This window comes from Saccopteryx leptura, chromosome 4 (genome assembly GCF_036850995.1).
Source record: "Saccopteryx leptura isolate mSacLep1 chromosome 4, mSacLep1_pri_phased_curated, whole genome shotgun sequence".
NCBI lineage: Eukaryota > Metazoa > Chordata > Mammalia > Chiroptera > Emballonuridae > Saccopteryx > Saccopteryx leptura.
This window is the reverse complement of record NC_089506.1, coordinates 191,000,515-191,020,586: the sequence shown is the minus strand read 5'-3', so window position 1 is coordinate 191,020,586 and position 20,072 is coordinate 191,000,515. Positions and strand designations below refer to the sequence as shown.

General features: G+C 55.0%; 1 protein-coding gene across 2 annotated transcripts in view; it reads left to right on the top strand.

Moving 5' to 3' along the window:
- The window catches only part of SRRM3 (serine/arginine repetitive matrix 3), a 57,348-nt gene extending 37,601 nt beyond the window's left edge, over nucleotides 1-19,747 (top strand). The window contains exons 7-16 of one of the 2 annotated variants that reach the window (XM_066382355.1): nucleotides 252-314; nucleotides 434-469; nucleotides 2,876-2,926; nucleotides 3,579-3,680; nucleotides 4,019-4,199; nucleotides 14,522-14,889; nucleotides 16,000-16,224; nucleotides 16,342-16,479; nucleotides 16,898-16,977; nucleotides 18,232-18,363. In XM_066382355.1, the coding sequence (XP_066238452.1) occupies nucleotides 252-314; nucleotides 434-469; nucleotides 2,876-2,926; nucleotides 3,579-3,680; nucleotides 4,019-4,199; nucleotides 14,522-14,889; nucleotides 16,000-16,224; nucleotides 16,342-16,479; nucleotides 16,898-16,977; nucleotides 18,232-18,296 (1,309 nt within the window). In that variant the 3' untranslated portion in view covers nucleotides 18,297-18,363. Of the gene's footprint in view, nucleotides 1-251; nucleotides 315-433; nucleotides 470-2,875; nucleotides 2,927-3,578; nucleotides 3,681-4,018; nucleotides 4,200-14,521; nucleotides 14,890-15,999; nucleotides 16,225-16,341; nucleotides 16,480-16,897; nucleotides 16,978-18,231 lie in introns of both variants that reach the window. The other variant, XM_066382354.1, reaches the window with a different exon arrangement.
- The last annotated feature ends 325 nt before the right edge of the window (nucleotides 19,748-20,072 follow it).

Genomic DNA, 20,072 nt, shown 5'->3' with positions numbered 1-20,072 from the left:
ACAATGCCAAAAGGGATCGACGGGTGACTAGGGGACAACACAGGCAGCTCTGTCAATTACCTTCAGAGACCTTGCCGACCCTCCGGGCCTTGATTCATTCTATACAACAGGTGGTTGGCTTCATGGCCTGGAATCCCCTTTCCAGCTTTGAGGCCCCAGGCACCCAGCCTTTCCCAGTCATTTCCAGCTGCCTCTCCCCCTCCAGGGCCCCAGTTCACTAGAACCCACCTCCCCACCCCCTCTGTCTACAGCTGTGGGAGCTCCTCACCCCTGCGCAAGAAGAAGAAGAGTGTGAAGAAGCACCGCAGAGACAGGTACCCTTCCTTCCTTGGGGCCTCCTCACTCCCATGGGGCCAAGGACCAGGGCTGTGCTGTTTTGGTATCCCTGAGTCATCTCAGGTTGGCTCAAGAGAACCCTTTTATGGCCCCACAGGTCTGATTCTGGATCCAGGAAGAAGAGACGGCACAGGTGAGTGGTGTCCTGTAGAGGTGTGACAGGAGGATATGAACACAGGCTAGTGTCCCCCTGCAGAGACCAAGGCCCAAAGGGAGCCATAATGGGAGGGAAGTTGTAAGGGTCCTGCCCTGCTCCACTGTCCCACTCAAGCAACTCCTTCTTAGAGGCAGGCAGGGGACTGAGGGTCAGGGGAGGAGGATGAAGCCCAGTTGTTTTCAAACTTTGCCTGTCTCATGAGTCAGCCTTGACACAATTTTTAGACAACTAGCAGGTCCAGTGTTCAAGAGGTGTGTCTGTAGAGGTGTCACTTAAGAAGGCAGAAGCATTAGAACCCAAGATTTATAGGGAAAGGGCATGCCAGGCAGAAGGAAGCCTCTGTGGGTAGGAGACAGGGTGGGTGGGCTGTGGTTAGAGGTAGAGTATCTGAGGGGCAAGTGCCATCCCCCACCAGACCTGACTGCTATGGAGCTGATATCTGCCTAGGAAGGGCTGAGAGCCAGCATGGGGCTCTGACCAGCACAATGACTTGTTCAGGATGGATTGGGAGAGAGGACAGGAGGAAGTAAAAGGCAGGAGCCCAGGCAGAAGCAGGGTGGCGAAAGTAGAACACTCAGCATGGAGGGAAAGATGTGGGGCAGTCATATCCTCATGGTTGGCATAAGAGCCAGAGACCTTTCCAGCAGCCCTGAAGAAGGTCAGAGTCCCCAGCCCTATTCCTGCAGTGGGAATTCACTCATGGCCATTTGCCAGGTGGGGGAGGAGCCTAAATGAACACTTAATTCTAGCCCTCCGATTTCCCCAATTTTCCCCTTTCCCCTCCTTAGTTCTTATGGGCCAGTGTGGGCCCTTGCTGCCTGCAGTAGTCACCATTAACTCGCACAGGTTCTCTGGCCAGCTCCCATCATTCCTGGGAAGGATTTAGAAATAAGCTTGGCTAGATAGCTCCAGATGGGGAGACTGAGGCCCAAAGCATGCAACATGGGTTCTAGACCCCGATTTTTTTTTTTTTTTTTGAGACAGAAAGAGAGAGAGTCAGAGAGAGGGATAGACAGGGACATACAGACAGGAACGAAGAGATGAGAAGCATCAGTCATTAGTTTTTCGTTGCACGTTGCAACACCTTAGTTGTTCATTGATTGCTTTCTTATATGTGCCTTGACCGTGGGCCTTCAGCAGACCAAGTAACCTCTTGCTCAAGCCAGTGACCTTGGGTTCAAGCTGGTGAGCTTTTGCTCAAACCAGATGAGCCCGCGCTCAAGCTGGCAAGCTTGGGGTCTCGAACCTGGGTCCTTCCGCATCCCAGTCCAATGCTCTATCCACTGCGCCACTGCCTGGTCAGGCTAGACCCAAATTTTTGCCTCCCTTCTCCCCACACACACACCTCGAGCCTGCCCCCACTCACTCTACTCCTGTAAGAAACACCTTACAGTGTTTCTTAGCATCACTTCACTTTTGGTCAGAAGAAAGCATCTGTTCAGGACTGGATGGATTGAGCCAGTGGTGGCAATAGGATGGGTGGCGCTGAGAGACCAACAGGACCAGGCATGGGGTGGAGACCTTAGAGGGCTAATCAGAAGGCTCTCAATCCTTTTGTCAAAGGCAAGAACTGGGCTGTGGGACCCACCACAGACAGCTGGTGAGGATGGGATGGGGATCCAGAGCAGTAACCCAAAAGCAGGGAGATTATGCCCAAAGGCAGGAAGATCACAGCCAAGGGAAAGCATTTCTTTTTTTTTTTTTTCCTTCAAAATTTTTATTTATTGATTTTAGAGAGAAAGAGGGAGAGAGAGAAAGGAACACTAATCTGTTCCTGTATGTGCCCTGACCAGGGATCGAACTGTCGACCTTTGTGATCTGGATAATGCTCTAACCAACTGAGCTATTCAGCTAGGGCAAGCATTTCTTTTTTAAACCCCTGGTGAGCTGGCCCTGGGCTAGGCCACCGTCTAGAGGACAGTGAAGCAGGAGGTTTGGGCTTAGCCTGGGAGGACCCCATCTGAGGAGACCTGGGGTGCAGGGAACAAATGAAGTGTGGAGGGGCCACTCCCCACCCCAGAAACTCATCAGAAGGGCCTGTCCCAAGACTGATGCCAGAAGATAAGGGGAAGCCACCCTTCCTTCGGGGTCTGTGGTCACATCACCCTTTGATACTCCCAGAAGGAACACAGTTAGGGTCCAGGCAGGAGTTGCTCATGGGCCAGGCCTTACTGCAGGAGGGGACAGGCTTGGCTAAGTGGAAGAAACCAAAGCAGTGGGGTGAGCTGGGCAATTCCATACCTGCCAGGGAGGATCGGGTCAGACAGAGGGACAAATCTCAGGTTCACACCTAGGCACAGCCCGCCCAGCTTCAGGGCTCCAGGCCCTGCCCTCTCCTACCTGACTCAGGCTGTGCTGTCACCTAGTCTCTGCTTTCTGTAGATCTCGAAGCTCCAAGAGCAAAAGAAAAGAGAAGAACAAAGAGAAGAAGAGGTGAGCACTCTCTCCCATTCTCCAGTCCCTCGGCCCCTCTCCCCTCCCCCACACAGCAATCTGGCCTTTTGGAATCACAGAATTGGGCTCTGGGAGATAGTTCATTTTGAACTGCCTGCTCGGACAGAAACAGTTCAGACTCAGAAAGTGAGCCAGATAGTTCATTTTGAACTGCCTGCTCGGACAGAAACAGTTCAGACTGAGAAAGTAAGCCAGATAGTTCATTTTGAACTGCCTGCTCGGACAGAAACAGTTCAGACTCAGAAAGTAAGCAAGAGTTCCCATGAGAGATGGCCGAGCTGGAACGGGAACCCAGGCCTCTTGCCTCCCAGAACAGGGTCTTTTCAAGCTCAGCCCTTGTAACTCCCTGCACCTCTCCAAAGTCACAAAAGCAACACCTGAGGGATGAGTGAGATAATGGGGGGCTGGTGCCATCTAGAGAAAAGAGTACCTTTGCCTAATTCCAACAAATGACCCACAGGTACTACTAGCTTGGCTTTGTAACATTGTGATCAGTCTTTGTGTTATTTTTTAGGAGACTGGGTGTGGGTAGGAGGGATATTGGTCAGCAGTGACTTCCATCAGGCCTTCACAGGGATCCTCCATGGGGATGGTCAAGCAGAACCTAGGTACAGGCTGATTTCTCTCCCAGGCCACACGAGTCCCCAGGCCGGAGGTCCCATCACCACAGCAGTGGAAGTTCCCACAGCGCCTCACTCTCCTCCCAAGACAGTGATTCCAGATCACCCAGCAGGTAGGTTCTAGGCCACTGAGAGCGCTCAAGATGTGGTTGAGCTCTGTTGTGGGGAGCAGACTTGCATATTAAACATCCCCAAGTGCTGGGAGCCAGGCTGATAGAACAGCAATTAATCAGTGGGTAGTTTACCAGGTCAATGTCAGCTGCAATCTGGAACTGGGCTAGACGCCCCAGACCTTGAATGGAAATCAAGGCAGTGTGACAGGGGCCTTGCTCTCTAAACAGAAAGGTTCCCAGCCTAGTGCAAGAGCTGGTAAGGGGCTGTCCTTCCGGCACGGCAGGGGTCTCTTGTAGAGGGGCATCTCACGCCGGCTCCCTCCATGTGCTTCCCCCAGGCTAAGCCCCAAGCACCGAGACGAAGGTCGAAAGACAGGCAGCCAGCGGTCCAGCGGGAGCCGATCTCCTCCTTCCTTGTCGGGCGGCAGCGACTGGGGGTCGCCCCAGCAGAACGGAGGCAGCAGGCAGCGGAGCGGAGTCCACGGGGGCCGCGCCGGATCGGCGCACAGCCCGCCCGATGTACGTACGCCTGGCTTTGCAGAAGGTTCCCGCGCCGCGCGGGCTGCGCCGTGCTGGGGCGAGGCGAGTCTCTGCCAGGGGACAGTGAGTGTGTAACGGGTGAGGGGGCTGCACGCCTCCCTCCCATGCGCCCTCCCTAGAACCAGGGCGGCCAGGATTGCTTGGTTGTTACGCCGCCTGGCCCTAGTGTCCCGGGTGGGGTTGGGGCTGGGGTGCCTGCAGGCCACCCTTGAGCTTGGCAAACTGAAGGCCAGAGAGGGTTGACCACGGGGACACTCAGCCACTTGAGTAAGGAGCTGAAGAGGAAACAGGGTCTCTTGCCTTTCTCCCCCAAGCATATTGAGTTGGGAGGGGACATGACCATTGGAACAGGACTCAGGAGACAGGACTCCCCTGGACATCACTTGGGCCCTGAGCCTCCCTCTCCTCACCAAGCTCTTTCCCCTATCTCAGAGTGCTTTCTGTCCCTCAACCCTCTCACTAGCCCCTTTCCCCTCTCTCAGGTTCCTCCTCTCATCTGTTCCCTTGCCACAGTAGAGCTGCATTTCTCAAGTCCCTGCTCCAGGGACAGTCTTTCCTTTCCAAGGCACTGTCCTTGCTTGGACAGGTGTCTCAAACCTGGGAGTTCCCCCCATCCTTCCTAAGGCACATCCCAGTGTACCCATTGCTTTTGGGGATACCACACCAACACTACCCCCCAAACTGTCCCCATCCATCTTCCAGGAGGGGCATAGATTGCTTGAGACCCACAGGCAGATGGGGAGATTGTAGGAGCTCGCAGCTGGATGGTCTGAACTAGGGTGGGAGTTATCCCACTTCCCAGCGGAGGCTCATTAGCCCCCTGTTGTCTGTTGATCTTAGAGTACAGTGTAGAGGACCCGCCAGGGAGAAGGGGATGCAGCACTTGCAAGGGCACTGACTGGGTACAGGGGACTTAGGATGGGCAGTTTGCAGGTTTCCCCCCTAGACCCATGGATTGCCCAGACACGGCAGGAGAGGGGAGCTGCCCCTCCCCAGACCTCAGGTCTCAGCAGCAAACATGTACATGTTGGTCAGTCTCATTTTGATTTTTGGCTGTTTTCCTTTCACACCCTTTTTTTCCCTCAAATACTCTTAGTCCCCGGCCTCAGCAAGGAAAGGAAAACCAAAGGCACCTGACAAAAGGCTCTTGGTCTCAAGGTTAATTTTCGTTTAAGGACATTGCCTATCTGGAAACTGCCCCATCTGGACAGGGTGCCAGGCTCCTGAGCTCTGAGGTGCCTGCCTGGTCAGGCCATGTGGGGAGAATCATTCCAATGTCCCTGGATCTGTCCTGGGTGTGGGAGAGGGAATGCAGAAGTAGCTGAGGGCAGCCAGGACAGAGACAGGTCCTGAGACTTGATGACCAACTGGGCACCCACCCACCTCCATGGGCACAGGGCCTTAACAACATAGTGGCCCAAACACTTTCTCAGGGAAGTTCCACATTCTCATGTGCCTCCCCTCCTAGAGGTACAGAAAAGCATATTCCTTCCAGTTGGGGTGGATAAGAGGCTCCTTCCCACTTACGGTTCCCCCCCCCAGGCTCCCCAGCCTTGGACTCCTGAGAAGTAGCCCCCACAAGAGTCCTGGGCACATACAGACAAAATAGCCACTGCCACTAGGTAGACCCCAGGAAACAAGCAGTCAAGGAAAGTGGCCTAGCCTCTGGCATGGGGAAGAAGCCTCGGCAGCACCCCAATCTTGTCTCTCTCCCAAAATGGGACCCCATTTTTACATTTCCCTGGGAGTTTTCTAGGAGACGAAACTTTATTAATCCTTTCACAAAACATGGTCCCCAAATCCTCCTTACCCTCCGGGCTCTGGGAGATTAGGGACTGCTGAACATCCCCTGCCTCTTACCTGCACCCAGAACCCCTCCTTGCCCATAAACCTTCTCCTAAAAGTGAAATGAGGCTAATTCTCTTTCGCCTCCAGGGAGGTGAGAGGGGGTCATAGACTTTGCCATTAACCAAAAATGTTTTTTGGAAAAAGCACTGGGGGTGGTATTCTTGGATTCTACCTTTTAAAAAAAGAGAGAGAGACAAATGGAAAAAGGAAAGCTCACCATTTTTAACCCCACCTATGTTTTTGTTTTTGTTTTTTTTTTAGCCTCCCATTTGAAACGTGGTAATATTGTGATTCCATTTTTCGTTTAGTGGCAAGGGAAGAGGGTGGGAAAGTTTATGTAACTTTTCCTGTTATTTTGTTTTTGTTTGTATTTTCTTTTCCTTTTTCCTTTATAACGTACAGAAATGCAAACTATCTCTGAGTTTTTTCTATCTTCTCTGTTATTCTAGAATTTTGCTTTTGTGCGTTACTGTGGGAGCCTCTCCTAATGCAGAAATGGTTTTTGAGTCTCAAGTGAACATTAATCGTATACATATGTCTATATACTTATTTTTTCCTTTGTAATCAGAATTTAAAAGGGAAGATAACTCTTAAAGAATGTTTCCCATGCCAACAGCTGCCAAATCTGCAGAAGCAACCATCCCTCCTCCCTACCCTGGAGTACAGCCCTCAGCTTTCAAATTTAAAAAAAGTGAGATGTGCTTCTGGGTCCCTGTCTATAAAAAACCTTGGAGAGAAGCTGGCAACCCAGGGAGGGAGAGACTTGTCCCAGCCACCCAGGGACCTTCCTAGACCAGTGAACTTCCTGTGTTTCCTCAGCTTTGTACAGTATAAGGTGGCTGGGCATGACAGGGACAGGCTGGCACCTTTTGTGCCAGGACTCAGATCCTAAGCAGGCCCTAGAAGAGGGAGCTGAAGACACCTGAGAGAGTTTAGTTCAGGTGAGGGATTCAAAGCCAGACACTCCCATGCAAGAGGAGAAAAAGCTATCCTGGTCTTGAGACTAGGCCAGTGAGATTCTGGCCCCCACTATCTCTTTGTTATCCCATCCCAGGACAGGGCTGAACCCCGAGGGGATTTCTGGGTTCTGCTGCTTACTGCTGTCTGCAACTCACAGGGATCAAATGACCAGCTCAATCACACAGCATTTTAGAGGCAGATCAGAAAAGGAGACACTCTAACGTCAAGACCCCCAGCCACGGCCAAGATGTAGAGCCAGTCAGTCAATGGGAAGCACACACTCCAAGAGTCCTGAGCAGGAGGAGGAGCATTTGGGAGGTGGATGCTGGGGGTCTCAGTTCATGCTTTCCCCCTGGGGACCCTCCAGATGTTGACGGCAGACTCTTGGCCCTCTCAATTCCCCAGCACTGAGGCCTGCCCACATGAAGACCCCGGTATAATTGAGCCTGGCGTTACACAAGCCCAACTCGACATGACCACAGCTTTAGCAACTCACGGATCCCTAGGCCCTTACAGTTCACACACATGTGGAGACAGAAATAGGCACAGCCTTGCTGGATAGCTCAGTTGGTTAGAGGATCATCCCACAGCACAGAGATTGCCAATTTGATCCCGTTTGGGCACCCACAGGAACAGATCGATGTTCCTGTTTCTTTCTCTCTCTCTCATTCTCTCTCTCCCTTCTTCTCTCACTAAAATCAATAAATAAAAATTTTAAAAATAAAATATTTTTTAAAACTAGTGAGGCACAGAGAGGAAAGGGAGTTGCTCAAGGTCATATGATATGGATAGAAGAGTAAGTTGCTGAGCCCAAAGCCCAGCATATTGTCCAGATATGGTGTGCAAGGTTTGCAGCCTTAGAAGTAGGGTCCCCTGCCTTGGCTCCTCCTGTCCCTAGCATTAGAAGTGTCAATGGAGCCTCACCATTTGCTGAGAGTGCCAGAGATGGTTTGTGAGCAAGGCCTCAGCCTCTGGCTCAAATGTCATCACAAAGTGGGCAGCTTAGGGTGACCCCAAGAAGAGGTGCCAATGGCACTCCCTGACCTGTCTTTTCCCAGGCCTCTCTCCTCCACAGGCCCAGGAAAGAGCAGTGACCATGGTTAGAGTAGGGCAGTCTGAATAGGAAAGGACATCTTGGCATTTCCTCCAGGATGAAGCCTAAAAGCAGGAGGGATGAATTTTGCTAAAATGGTACTGAAGTCAGGAGTAAAAGGAGTGAGGTTGACTGGAGGCAGGACCAATCATCTAAATTGCATCTGTGGTTGCCTTCCCTTTTAAATGCACAGTTCCCCTTCACCCCATCTGTCCACTCTGATTGGCCTTGTTTAAACAGCTTCTCTTTCTTCTTTCTGGCTGAGTCCACCTTTCTGTCTATTTCCTTCTTCCTTTGTTTCTGTCTTTCTCTCTGTGTCCCTCTGTCTCTTTCTTTCCATCTCTCCCCTGAAATGGGCCTATGTCCTCAGGCTGCCAGCCCCTCCTTTGCCCACCCTGTGGTTCTGCTTCCATCAGCTGCTTCCTGCATGCCCTCTGGAGGTTTTCTGTTGTTTAAAGAGTTAAGAAAAGCTTGGCTAATGGAACCTGTGTGGGGGGAGTGGGGGAGCAAATAGAAATGGCTGGGCAGGAACCCTGCCATTCCAGGGGCTAGACCAAAAGCCACACTTGGCTGCCCATATGCCAACTCAGAGGGGGAGCACAGCTTAGAGTCACTGTCTTTCCCCGTTCTGCATTCCCAATGCGGAGACCTTCTTTTCTTTTTTATTATTGCATTCCTGTCCCTGACCACTGAGAAGGTAGGTATCCCCCCTCAGCTGTGCGCTCGCTCGCTCCCATCTCCAGATAAGCCCTGCCACTCTGCTTGGTTTGAATGTGGTTTTCTTTCTCTCTCTTTCTCTCAGTCTTGCTCTGGTTGGTTTTCTCCCCTTCCCTTTTCTTTATTTTAGTGACTACTCATTTGTAACTTGCATTTCCTCCAAATGAGCTACAAAGCTGGTTTGTTGTTTGGTTTTCTTGACTTTTCTCCCCAACAACGTTTCTGGTTCATTCTTTCCTCCTTTTCACCTTCCCTGTTCCTTCTTCTCCCTTTCCACACCACCCTGCCCTCTCCTCCCAACCTCCCTCCATGCCCTCTCTGCTCATTTTGTTGTCTGAATGCATTTCTGTGTGGTTTAGCATTCCAAGTTTGTGTTCCCTTCCTGAACTCTATGCTGTGGTTGAGCCAATTTGATTTCTATTGTCTGGAGTAACTGCTAAGCCACTCACCCCTCACCCTGCCAGCCCCTGGGGTCCACTTGGACAGTAACCTTTTGTTTGGTGGAGGGGCCTGTGCTGGGCCTTTTGGCCTCCATATCCTGGAGGAAGTTCTGGCTGAGGTCAGGCCTGGGGAAAGAGCCCTATCCTACTCTTTGGGGCCTTCTGGGCTCTTGTGGGTCCTGCCCTGGCTGCAGGTGGAGCTTTGGGGTGGGCACTGCAGGACATTGGGGCAGCAGCTAACATCAAGGCTGAAACCCACAGCTACATCTTTGGGGTGTGATAGTGTCTGAACTTTGAGTGGGGGGTGAGCTGGCAAGGAGTAGGTACTGGACTTAGAAGGCCTGCTTGGAAAAGTCTCTGTGGGGCAATCTGGGGGATGGAAGGAACTCTCAGCTAACCCTTCCCTTCCTGAACCACTGCCCGATCCAGACAGGGGTTCCCTCCTTCCCCCAGCATCTTTCCATCTTCCCAATGTGAGTTTAATAGGCAGAATGATCCAGGAGGGATAATCAGTAGAAGCCATGGACCCTCAAGTTTAGGGAAGAACCAGGCTAGGTTCTGGGAGTTTTGACTTCCAGCCCAGTGCTCATCCAGCTACACTGAGGGCACATGTCACAGGTAGGTCCTCAAGGACCCCAGCACCCCATCCCTGCCCTTTAAACTCTTTTCTGTCCCACCTAGGTGCAGCTACAGAAGTTTGACATCCCAATCCTTGTGAGGCCTCACTGGCCTCCATCCTCAGCTTTGAGAAGAGAAGGCCTCATCTCCCCCCATATTGACCCCAGGGGCAGGTCCTCAGGAGCTCACCCACTCAGACATTGTTCAAGCCTGGGTGGTTCTAGGAGGGCAGACAAGGAAATCGTTCCTGGCAGGAGAAAGCACTGCTGACTGATGGAGGAGTGGAGGCCCCATCACCAGGGAGTACTGATGTCACCAGGCACCCAGAGACAGGACCCTCAGATGCTGAGTTGGAGGGGGTAGTTGTTCAGATGCCCACTTATTCTTGTCTTTAAGAATACCGGGGCTAGGCAAGCACACTACTCCTTGCTACTCTCTTCCCAATATCTTTTCACCTCAAGAATTTCTTATATAAGCAAAAAGAAAAGATGTTGGATAAGAAGCCAGTGATCACCTAATATCATTGTACTTTTTTCCCTCCAAATTAACTGAATCAAATGGTTGTTTTGGCATCATATAAATTTAACCTGAGGTAAAGTTTCATTAAAACAATTAAGAAACTTGGGGGGGAGAAAGATGTTGGGGAGCAGGTGGTACCAAGGAGCAGAGAGGCTCCTGGGAGCAGGGCTCAGAGGCAGGTGAGGTCACACACACACACACACACACACACACACACACACACACACACAGCAAGCATTTGCTGAGCACTCCTCCATGCCAGCCCGGTCTGAGTATCCATGCCAGGGGAGAGGCAGGCAGACTTAGGTTCGCAGCCCCACCTGTCAGGCTGGAGGACAGACGAAAAGTTCACTCAGAACAATGAAAGGGGGAAAGCTGAAGCATGGATGGGGAGCTCTGCTCATCAGAGTAGCCCCAACCCAAGCACATCCTGGCACAGTCCATACTGAAGGAAGGAATAATGGTCTGTGTGATCATAGAGGAGCGCACCGACTCAGGGTGAGGCTCAGGAGAGACTTTTTGGAGGTGGTGGCCTTGGAGTGACTGTAAAGGAGAGATAAGCATTAGCCAGGCTATGAGTCAGATGGGGGAGAGGAAAGAGGGGAGAATAGTTCCAGGTAAGGGAGACAGGACTCACATAGAACAGGCTTCCAGAGATATTTGGTGATCCCTGGCCACCACAGTCCTGTCGGGCAATGAGATCCCATGGTGTCTGTGCTTGTATCTTTCTCAATTCCTGGGAATAAGGAGACCCAGCTAAGCTGAGGATGAGGCTCACCCTCTGGCAAGACCATGGCAACCCTTTCATGAGGGCTTCTGGAAGGATAGTGGATAAAGGTGAGACTGGCCTAGGAATCTTTCCCAAAGGAAGGCACTATATGCCACTCTACCTAGCAACATCTTTCTCCCATCCTCCCTCATCCTGGCACTTGGAGGATATGCCATGGGGACCCAGGCCTCCCTGCACTGCTCTGACCCTGTTTGTCTCTGAGGGAACAGTGAGTCAGTTGTAATATGTAAAGAACCTCTCAAGCCCTGAACAGGCCCAACCTGCTCAGAAAGTCCCCAGTTATGCCCATTTTACCAGTGGGAAAACTGAGGCCCCAGAGTTAAGTCACTTCCTTAAGGTCTCACAGCAAACTTACATGAGGGTTGCTTCCAGTGTGTTCACTTTGCCAATTACTATTATCTTGGGCTATGGCAGCCAGCTGGCTTGAAGGAGGTGAGAGGGAAATAGGAAGGAGTTTGGACTCCACGACGTGCCAGGCAGGAAGGGTCCAGATGAGCACTAGGGGTCTGGCTCAGGGACTTGTGCCTCAATGGTTGGAGGCAGCACCATGATGGGCATGGGCATTCACCCTACCCAGACCCTTTTTCTTCCTAAAACTCTCAGACCAACAGTGGGAAGTAGGGAGGGCCTGCAATAACTGTGGGAAGAAACATCGTGGCTCTCGGTCTTCTTCCCTCTCTGCTGGCTTCTTCCCTCTCTGCTGGCTTCTTCCCTGCAGTTAGAAGTAGTGGCCCAGACCCAGGGTCTGGGTTGGAGCAGAATTCACATCTAGGTTCTAATTCCCAAGTGTAGTATTCTGCCTGCTGGCCTTGCTGTGCCTCCCCACCACCATTACCATCAAAGTAACAAGCAAAGGCTTCATAAAGGTGGGGTCTAGCATCTCCATGGATATAGGTTACTATGCATTGGCTGCCAGGGGACCCACTCCCCTACCTAGTATCTATTCACTTTATACTCTTTGACAATTAAAGGGATAGAAAAGAAACTGGAAATCTGCTAAACCTGGAGACCTCTTTCTCATTTGCCTTCTCTGGAAGGAAAAGGATGCTGGATGACAGAAACTAGCACTGGGAGCTTGGGAGCTATACTGGCAGGTATAGAGGGCATATGTGTTGGGGAGTCAAGGGTCTCTGGTAATATCGGTTGAGAATGGAAATGCCATTTGAGGGGCCATGGCTGAACAACCCAGCCTCCATCTCTCCTAGCCTAGGGTAAGGGTGCTCAGAGGGGTAGCTTGGTATCTGGTAATATCCATTCTGCCCACCTATGCCTACCTTTTCCTCAAAGAGTACACCAGACTCTTCCAAGAGGAGGTCATCATGGTCTATCCAGCTTTGGCCAGCTGCTTTTGCCTTCTATGGCTGATGTTTATTGGCTGCTTCAACCACCAGCCACAAGCTGGCTATGCCTCTCCACCAATGGGGCTGACTTCTTGGCTCTACCTTCATGACCAGGCTGGATCCAGGCTTGTACAGAGAGGCCTTGGCACCACTCTGCCCCCTGTAGGAAGCACCAGGGCCATGCCAACCACACTTCTTCCAGCCCTTGGCAGCAAGGTGCCCTGAGGGTTGACAGCTAGTTTTGTTCTCTCATCCCAAGAGCCTGTCAAAAGAACTTAGCCTAGACCCTGCCCCTGGACCTAAGACTCCCTGGTTTGACCTTGGCTCTTGTAAGGGCATTTCTTCCTGCCTCAGCATATAGCATTGAGGCCTTACTAGGTGCCAGATTCTGTGATAAAAACTTGAATTGGACACCAAACTGGCCCTGAAGGTACTCAAAGTCAAGTTGGTGCTGGTGATTGGGAGTGGGGTGGGAGTGATGGACAGACATATAAACAGACAAGTGTAATCAACTGTTACCACATAGAAGCCCAAGGACAGGAGAGTCAGTTCTGTGGAGGGAAGGGGGTGAAAAGGGTGGTCAGGGGCGTGTGCAGAGAATCTTGGAATATTTGCTCTAGAAGGAACATCAGGAAGCAAAGCCCAACATTCTCATTTTGTGGATGGGGAAACTGAGGCCCAGGATGGGAAAATGACTTGGCAGGGGTCACTAAGTGAGGTAGTAGCAGGCTCTGGGACTCTGGTTCCCAGCCAGGGCCCTTTCTGGTTTTCTGTATCCAGATCCTTGTGTCCTATCTAACTCCACTTTTGGAAAAACATAGGATATCTCTATCCAGCAGTCATGGTCACCCAAGAGGTGCCTGCCCAGGCCCAAGGAGCCAGGCGCTGCCAGTCCTTCCTCCAGAGGCGGTGTGGCCTCCTCTAGGCCTAGAATGGGGTGGTTGAGTTTTTCTCTCTCTCTCTCTATCTCTCTTGCATTTTTGTGAATCTAATGATGAACTTACGCTACCACACTTTTCCCTTCTCTTACACATCTTACCTACTAAAGGAGGAAGTGCCACTTTATTGGTAAGTGGACGTTAACCAAGAGGGACTTAAAAATCAGAACTTTAAAAAAAAAAAGAAAAAAAAAAAGAAAAGAGAGAAACAGAAAGACAGTCGGGTGCTACTGACAGCTCCACAGGTCTCTGCAGGGCCGGAAAACAAAGAAAAATGTTAACAGAAAAATGTCAGTTCCCCAGGAGTTCAGACATTGTTTTTGATTTTGGTATCTAATGACATTTGTGGATTTTGTTTTTTTATTTATTTTTCTTCCCTTTCTTCGGTTTAGTTTTGAGTTCAGTTGTCCTGCCCCGCCCCCACCCCATCTGTGTGCCGTGTGCCCCTCCACCCCCTCACTCACCCCCACGCGCTGGGGGACCTGGCCTGCTGGGCTGGCCCTGGCAGGGCTTCCCAGTGCCCGCCCTCTCTCTTCTCTCTGCCGGGGTCGTCCGTCCCACGGAGGGGGGCAGTGCCGGCCCCCGTGCCCGTCCTGGAGCCCCCTCCCTGTCAGCCCCCTGCGCCCCACCGCTCCGTCCCTCTTGTGTTTTGCATGCCGAGAACCTTGCATGAGCTGCACTGTTGAGGCCAGAAGGTGGACACTCAGGAGAGGCAGAGGCAGGGCAGGCGCGGGGAACCGTGTGTGCGATGACCCGGGACTGGCGGCCCTCGGCCTGGGCCCGGTGAAAGCCCCCTCTCCTTCTCTCCCCCCACCCGACCCACCCGCTCTCTCGCCCTCCGTCTCTCGCTCCTTCTCTCGGTCTGTCCTCTCTCTGTGTTTCTTGAACTTATCCGTGTCTCCTCTGTCCCTCTGACTCTGCTTCTCTCTTCTGGGCTCTCCACCTCCTCTCTGTCGCTGTCTCCGTCGCTCTGTCCCCTCTCCCGTCTCCCTCTCCACCCCACCCCTCCCGTGCCCTCTCTGCCTCTCTCCCCGTCAGAAGCCCAGCTCGTCCTCGCCCAGAGCCTGCGACCAGGCCGAGGCCGGCGCAGCCACGCCGCCCGCGCGGGGGAAGGAGAGCGCGAGCCCGCGCTCGGCGCCGTCGTCGCAGGGCAGAGGAGACCGCGCGGCGGGCGCGCAGGCCCGGAGGCGGAGGCGGCGGCGCCGGCGGCGGCGGAGGCGGCGGCGCTCGCGGTCCCCGGCGTCCGCTCCCCGCCGCAGAGGCCGCCGGCGCGCCCGGCCCGCGCCGCCCCGGGGCTCGTCGCGCTCACTCAGCAGGGCCCGGTCCAGCAGCAACTCCGGCGGCGGCGGCGGGGCCCCCGGGCCCGAGCCCGGCTCCGAGCGAGGCCACGGCGGGCACGGTAAACGGTGAGCGGACGCGGCCCCAGGGAGCGGGGCTCCCCTCCCCCTACTCCCGCATTCAGTACCCCCCACCGCTCCCTCTCCTTCCCTGCTCCCCGAGCTCGCCCCCGCCTGGTCCCGATCCTGCGGCCCAAGGAACCCTCACTTCCTCCCGCTGACACACTGCCCTCCCTCCTTCCCACCACGGAGCGCCCTCCTCCCTCACTGGCACTCCCCTCTTCACGACCATTGTCCCTCGACGCCACCAAACACCCTGTTCCTCACTGACTTCTCTCCCCGCCCCCCCTTCCCTCCTCAGGAAACCTTCCCGCTTCCTGGAACCTTCCGCCTGCAACTCACACTCAACCTCCTCCCGCTCACTAACCTATCCCGCGGCTAGACTCCTCCCGCACAAACCCCTCTCCCTGCCGTGTCCCTCCCTCTGCACGGAGCCCACTTCCTCCCTCGCTGAGAACCCCGCACTCTGCCCTCCACGGAGCCCACTGTCCCCCTCGCTGAGAACCCCGCACTCTGCCCTCCACGGAGCTCACTGTCCCCCTCGCTGAGAACCCCGCACTCTGCCCGACACGGAGCCCACTGTCCCCCTCGCTGAGAACCCCGCACTCTGCCCTCCACGGAGCCCACTGTCCTCCTCGCTGAGAACCCTGCACTCTGCCCTCCACGGAGCTCACTGTCCCCTCGCTGAGAACTCGCCCTCTGCCCTCCACGGAGCCCACTGTCCCCCTCGCTGAGAACCCCGCACTCTGCCCTCCACGGAGCTCACTGTCCCCCCCGCTGAGAACTCGCACTCTGCCCTCCACGGAGCTCACTGTCCCCCTCGCTGAGAACCCCGCACTCTGCCCTCCACGGAGCTCACTGTCCCCCTCGCTGAGAACCCCGCACTCTGCCCTCCACGGAGCCCACTGTCCCCCTCGCTGAGAACCCCGCACTCTGCCCTCCACGGAGCTCACTGTCCCCCTCGCTGAGAACCCCGCACTCTGCCCTCCACGGAGCCCACTGTCCCCTCGCTGAGCCTCCTCCCTGTCACGGGCCCCTCTTCCTCCCCACCCAACCTTCCCCTCTCCGGAACCCACTTGCTCCCTAGCTGAGCCCTCTGTCGCCGTGCCCTTCCTCCAGGGCCAAGGAGCGGCCCCCGCGCGCCCGGCCGGCCAGCACCTCCCCGTCTCCGGGCGCGCACGGCCGGCACGGCGGCCAGGAGGGGAAGAGCTCATCTGGCAGCCCGGGCCCCCACCCGCGCTCGTGGAGCTCCAGCCGCTCGCCCTCCAAATCCCGCTCGCGCTCGGCGGAGAGGAGGGCTCGCAGCCCCAGCCGATCGCCGTCGCTCAAGAAAGCACTGGGCCGGTAAGTGCGGGCCGAGTGCTACCCGGCAGAGGGGCGAAGAGGTGCGGGGCCCGGGGAGAGGGCGGGTCCGGGGCGCCCTCGTGCGGCCGCGGCGCTCACTCCGGCCCGGCCCGGCAGGGACAAGGACGGCGAGGGCCGCGCCAGGCACGCCGAGGCTGAAGCCGCCCGCGCCCGGCGCCGCTCGCGCAGCTATTCGCCCATCCGCAAGCGGCGCAGGGACTCGCCCAGCTTCATGGAGCCGCGGCGCATCACCAGGTACGGAGGGGCCGGGGAACCCGTCAGGGACCTAGGGTGTGAAGGCCCCAGGGACCTACTGGGGGAACCGACTGAACCTAGTGCAGGGAGGGGAGGAGGCCGGAGGAGAGGGCGGGGGCTCAGCAAAGGAGAGAGGGCTCCCGAGGAGAGACTAAAACTCGCGGTGCTGGAGAGGGGTGTGACTCAGAGGTGGAGGTTCACTGAGAGGAGGAAGTGCTCAAGAAGGGAACGGTCCCGGCGGGGGCCAGAAGGCCCATGGAGGGGAGGGAGAATCTGTACTTGGGTCTGGGTGGAAAGCAGCAACCCTGAAATTGAGTTCTGGAAGATTCCAGCCATCCCTCCTGGAGGTCTTCCTCCCTCCTTCCCTCCCCACATTCATCTCCTGGCAATGATGTCTCCTTTTCTCCTTCATCTCAAGGTCCAGCCTGCTGAGTGGCCTGTGGCCAGCCTGGGGGCCGAGTGGACCCCCTCTCCACAGGCTGCAGGGGAGATGCCCATGTGAGCTGATCTGGCTCTGTTCAGCTGTCTGTCTGCCTCTCCTTTTCTCACTAACCTCACTGCTCACCTTCCAGTCCCCTGGGGAATTCGGAGGAGGGGGCACCAGCAGCCTGCTCTGTGGGGCAGTTGTGAGAGGAACCCATCCCTCCCATTTTCCCCACACATGGCTGTGCCAAGATCAGAGCTTCTCTGCCAGGACTGGAGAGTTGGGCCTGGGTTTCCATATGAGCCAATGGTCTGTGTTTGCAAAAATCACCCGCAAGTCCTGGACCCCTGACATGGGGTGGAGGACCACGGGCAAAAGTCTGAGCCTAGCTCTGCCACAGCCTTACTGAGCAGCCTTGGGATAGAGGTGGGCCTTTCTGGTCCCTGTTCTCATGTCCAAACAGTAAGCAGGCCTCCCTGAGCATCTTTTCAGCTCTCCCATGGCCTGATTCTCTAACTGGCCCTTTCTACTCCTTGATGATCACATTGCCTCCTCCCTTCAACCCAGACCATCAGGTTTGACCCCAGACAGGTGACACATTCCACCCAGATGAGGGGGTCCTAAGATGGCAGACCCCCACACTGCCTACCTGATATCCACCTCAGCCCCTCTCCCAGGCTGCCTCCTCCTCCGCCCACTAACTTACACCTGTTTTCTTCCTCAGAATTAACCCCACGCGGTGGGGCATTGTTGCCCCCTTAACCACTCTCTTTTCTTTTCTCTGGGTCACAGTCTCCTGGCTTCAAACTAACTCCAGGGATGGTGGGAGGTAGCTGAGTGAGGAGAGGGGACCACTGGGCCTGGGCCAGGCTGTGGGTATGGGCAGCAGTGGCCAGGGGTCTCTACCATGTTCCCTTCACATGACCTGAAAACCCCCAATCCTCCAGGAGCAGAGCTCAGCCATATCCACAGACCTTTCCCTGCACAGAAGCCACTGCTTAGCTCAGTTATGAATTGTTTATATTTAAAACTTATTCAAATATCTATTGAGCAATGACTCAGGTCAAACTGAGATTCGGCCCCCTTTCCCTGCAGACAAGTGAGGAAAAACAAAATGATCAACATGAAATTGGCAAGTGACCACTGTCTATCCAAGCCTATTGGGGCAAGAGGGTGGGGGGAGAACTCCAAGGCCAGGGCTCCGGGGAATCTGAAGCAGGGAAGCCCTGACCACTGCTGCGGAGGGGCTCGGGGGCCCAAGGGAAGGCCCACGACGGGCAGAGCTCCGGGCTCGAGATGGCCTGTAATCGGCTTTTCCTTCCTGGCAGTGCCCGAAAGCGGCCCATACCCTACTATCGGCCCAGCCCCTCCTCCTCCTCCTCCAGCTGCCTGAGCAGTGACTACTCAAGCCGGAGCCCCAGCCACAGCCCCAGCCCTGGCCACAGTCACGGAAGTTACAGCAGCCACAGTCGTGGGACCCGAAGCCGCACGCGCAGCCCCTCCCGGACCCCAAGTCCCAGCTACCACAGCCGGAGCAGCTCAGAAAGTGGAGGCTTCTGAGCCCATACAAACCCAGCTTGGTGCCCCCTGGTGCAGAGAGAGACGAGGGGTCAGGCCCCAGGACCCATGGGGGGGTCTACAACCTACTGCTATCAAGAGGTCCAAGGGCCAGGGAAGACCTTGAGGGTGGGTGCCCTGCAGAAAAGGAGGAGCTGGGTTCTGCTGCTTCTTAGAAGGTCCCTACCCCCACCTCCTGCCCACCTACCATGTCCAGGGAACAAAGAGCCTTTCTGAACACAGGGATCATCCTGCCCCCTTCCTGCTTGATGCTAGCTCACTAGGATGGGGACCTCAGCTCAGTGGACCCAGAGATACCTCTGAAGATGTCAATCCTGGGATCCTCCCCTACCCACTCCACAGGGCCCTTAGCTCCTCTCTTTCACTAGGCAGGCAGGGAGGTAGATCAGCAAGTGGGATCTAAGTTAGATGAGGAAGGGCCTAACCCTTGGTGTGCCACCATCCAGGCTGGGGAGCTGCTTCCTTCTGAGCTGGCTGCAGGGGAGCCCTGGCCAAGGGCTGGAGGCTGGCCCCACAGCCTCCCCAACTCCTCCAGGCCCAGAAGTGCCAGCACGGGCCAGGGAGCTCACTCTTGGTCCCACTTCTACTCTTCAAGCCGGTCTCTTTCCTCCAGCCCTCACTCCATGCCCTAGGCCAAGGCCATAGCAGCTAGGCCTTCTGCATGACAAGAGATGAGACATACAGACCATAACTGAATCTGACCCTAAGATGAAAAGGGGTTCAGGTCAGGAGGTGAAGAGAGAAGGGGTGGATGGAGGAAAAGCCTTTGAGAAGAGGGGAGAAGAAAAGCAACCCAATCACTGAGCAGGCCCTGGTGTTCCCATGTGTCCCTTGTCTGGGACATGGGCCAGATGGCAGCACAGGGTCACAGGCATAGGATAATGGGGGCTTCAGAGTCCGCCCAAGGGAGCACTTCCTCCTCAGGGTTTCATGGGGAGGTGGTCAACCAAGGCTTCCCAGTGAAGGGTGCTATAGCCCTTGGAAGAAAGGGTAGGATCTAGACAGGGCCTTGGCCTAGGGAATTGAGAGAAAGCAGTGTCCCCAGCCCTCTTCTGCTGCTCCCAGCCCCCTCCTCCCGGGGCCCTCAGGGATCTCACAAAGTCTTCCTTGGCCCAATAGGGCAGATGCCCTGGGCTCCAGTGGGGGGAGGGGTCTGGGATCTGGTCTGGGTTCCCCCTCTATTTCCCACTCCCTTTTTTTTCCGCGGTGCGGATAAAACTTGGGACTCAAATAAAACACTCAGTGCCCAAAGGGCAGGTTGTGAGACCAAGCCTCTGGATTTGGGTACCTGGAGATTGTGGGGAGGGCACGGGGTCCTGGGGTCCTTCCCAGTGAGAAATGAGAGGGGCTCAGACTCCTCAGGACCCAGAGAGAACTGGCCCAAAGGAACCAAAGCCTAGCACATCCGCCCTCCTGCCTATTTTAAAAAATTATTTTTATTTTTTATTTATTCATTTTAGAGAAGGGGGGGAGAAAGAGAGAAAGAATGGGGGGGGGAGCAGGAAGCAGCAACTCCCATATGTGCCTTGACCGGGCAAGCCCAGGGTTTTGAATCAGTGACCTCAGCATTCCAGGTCGATGCTTGATCCAC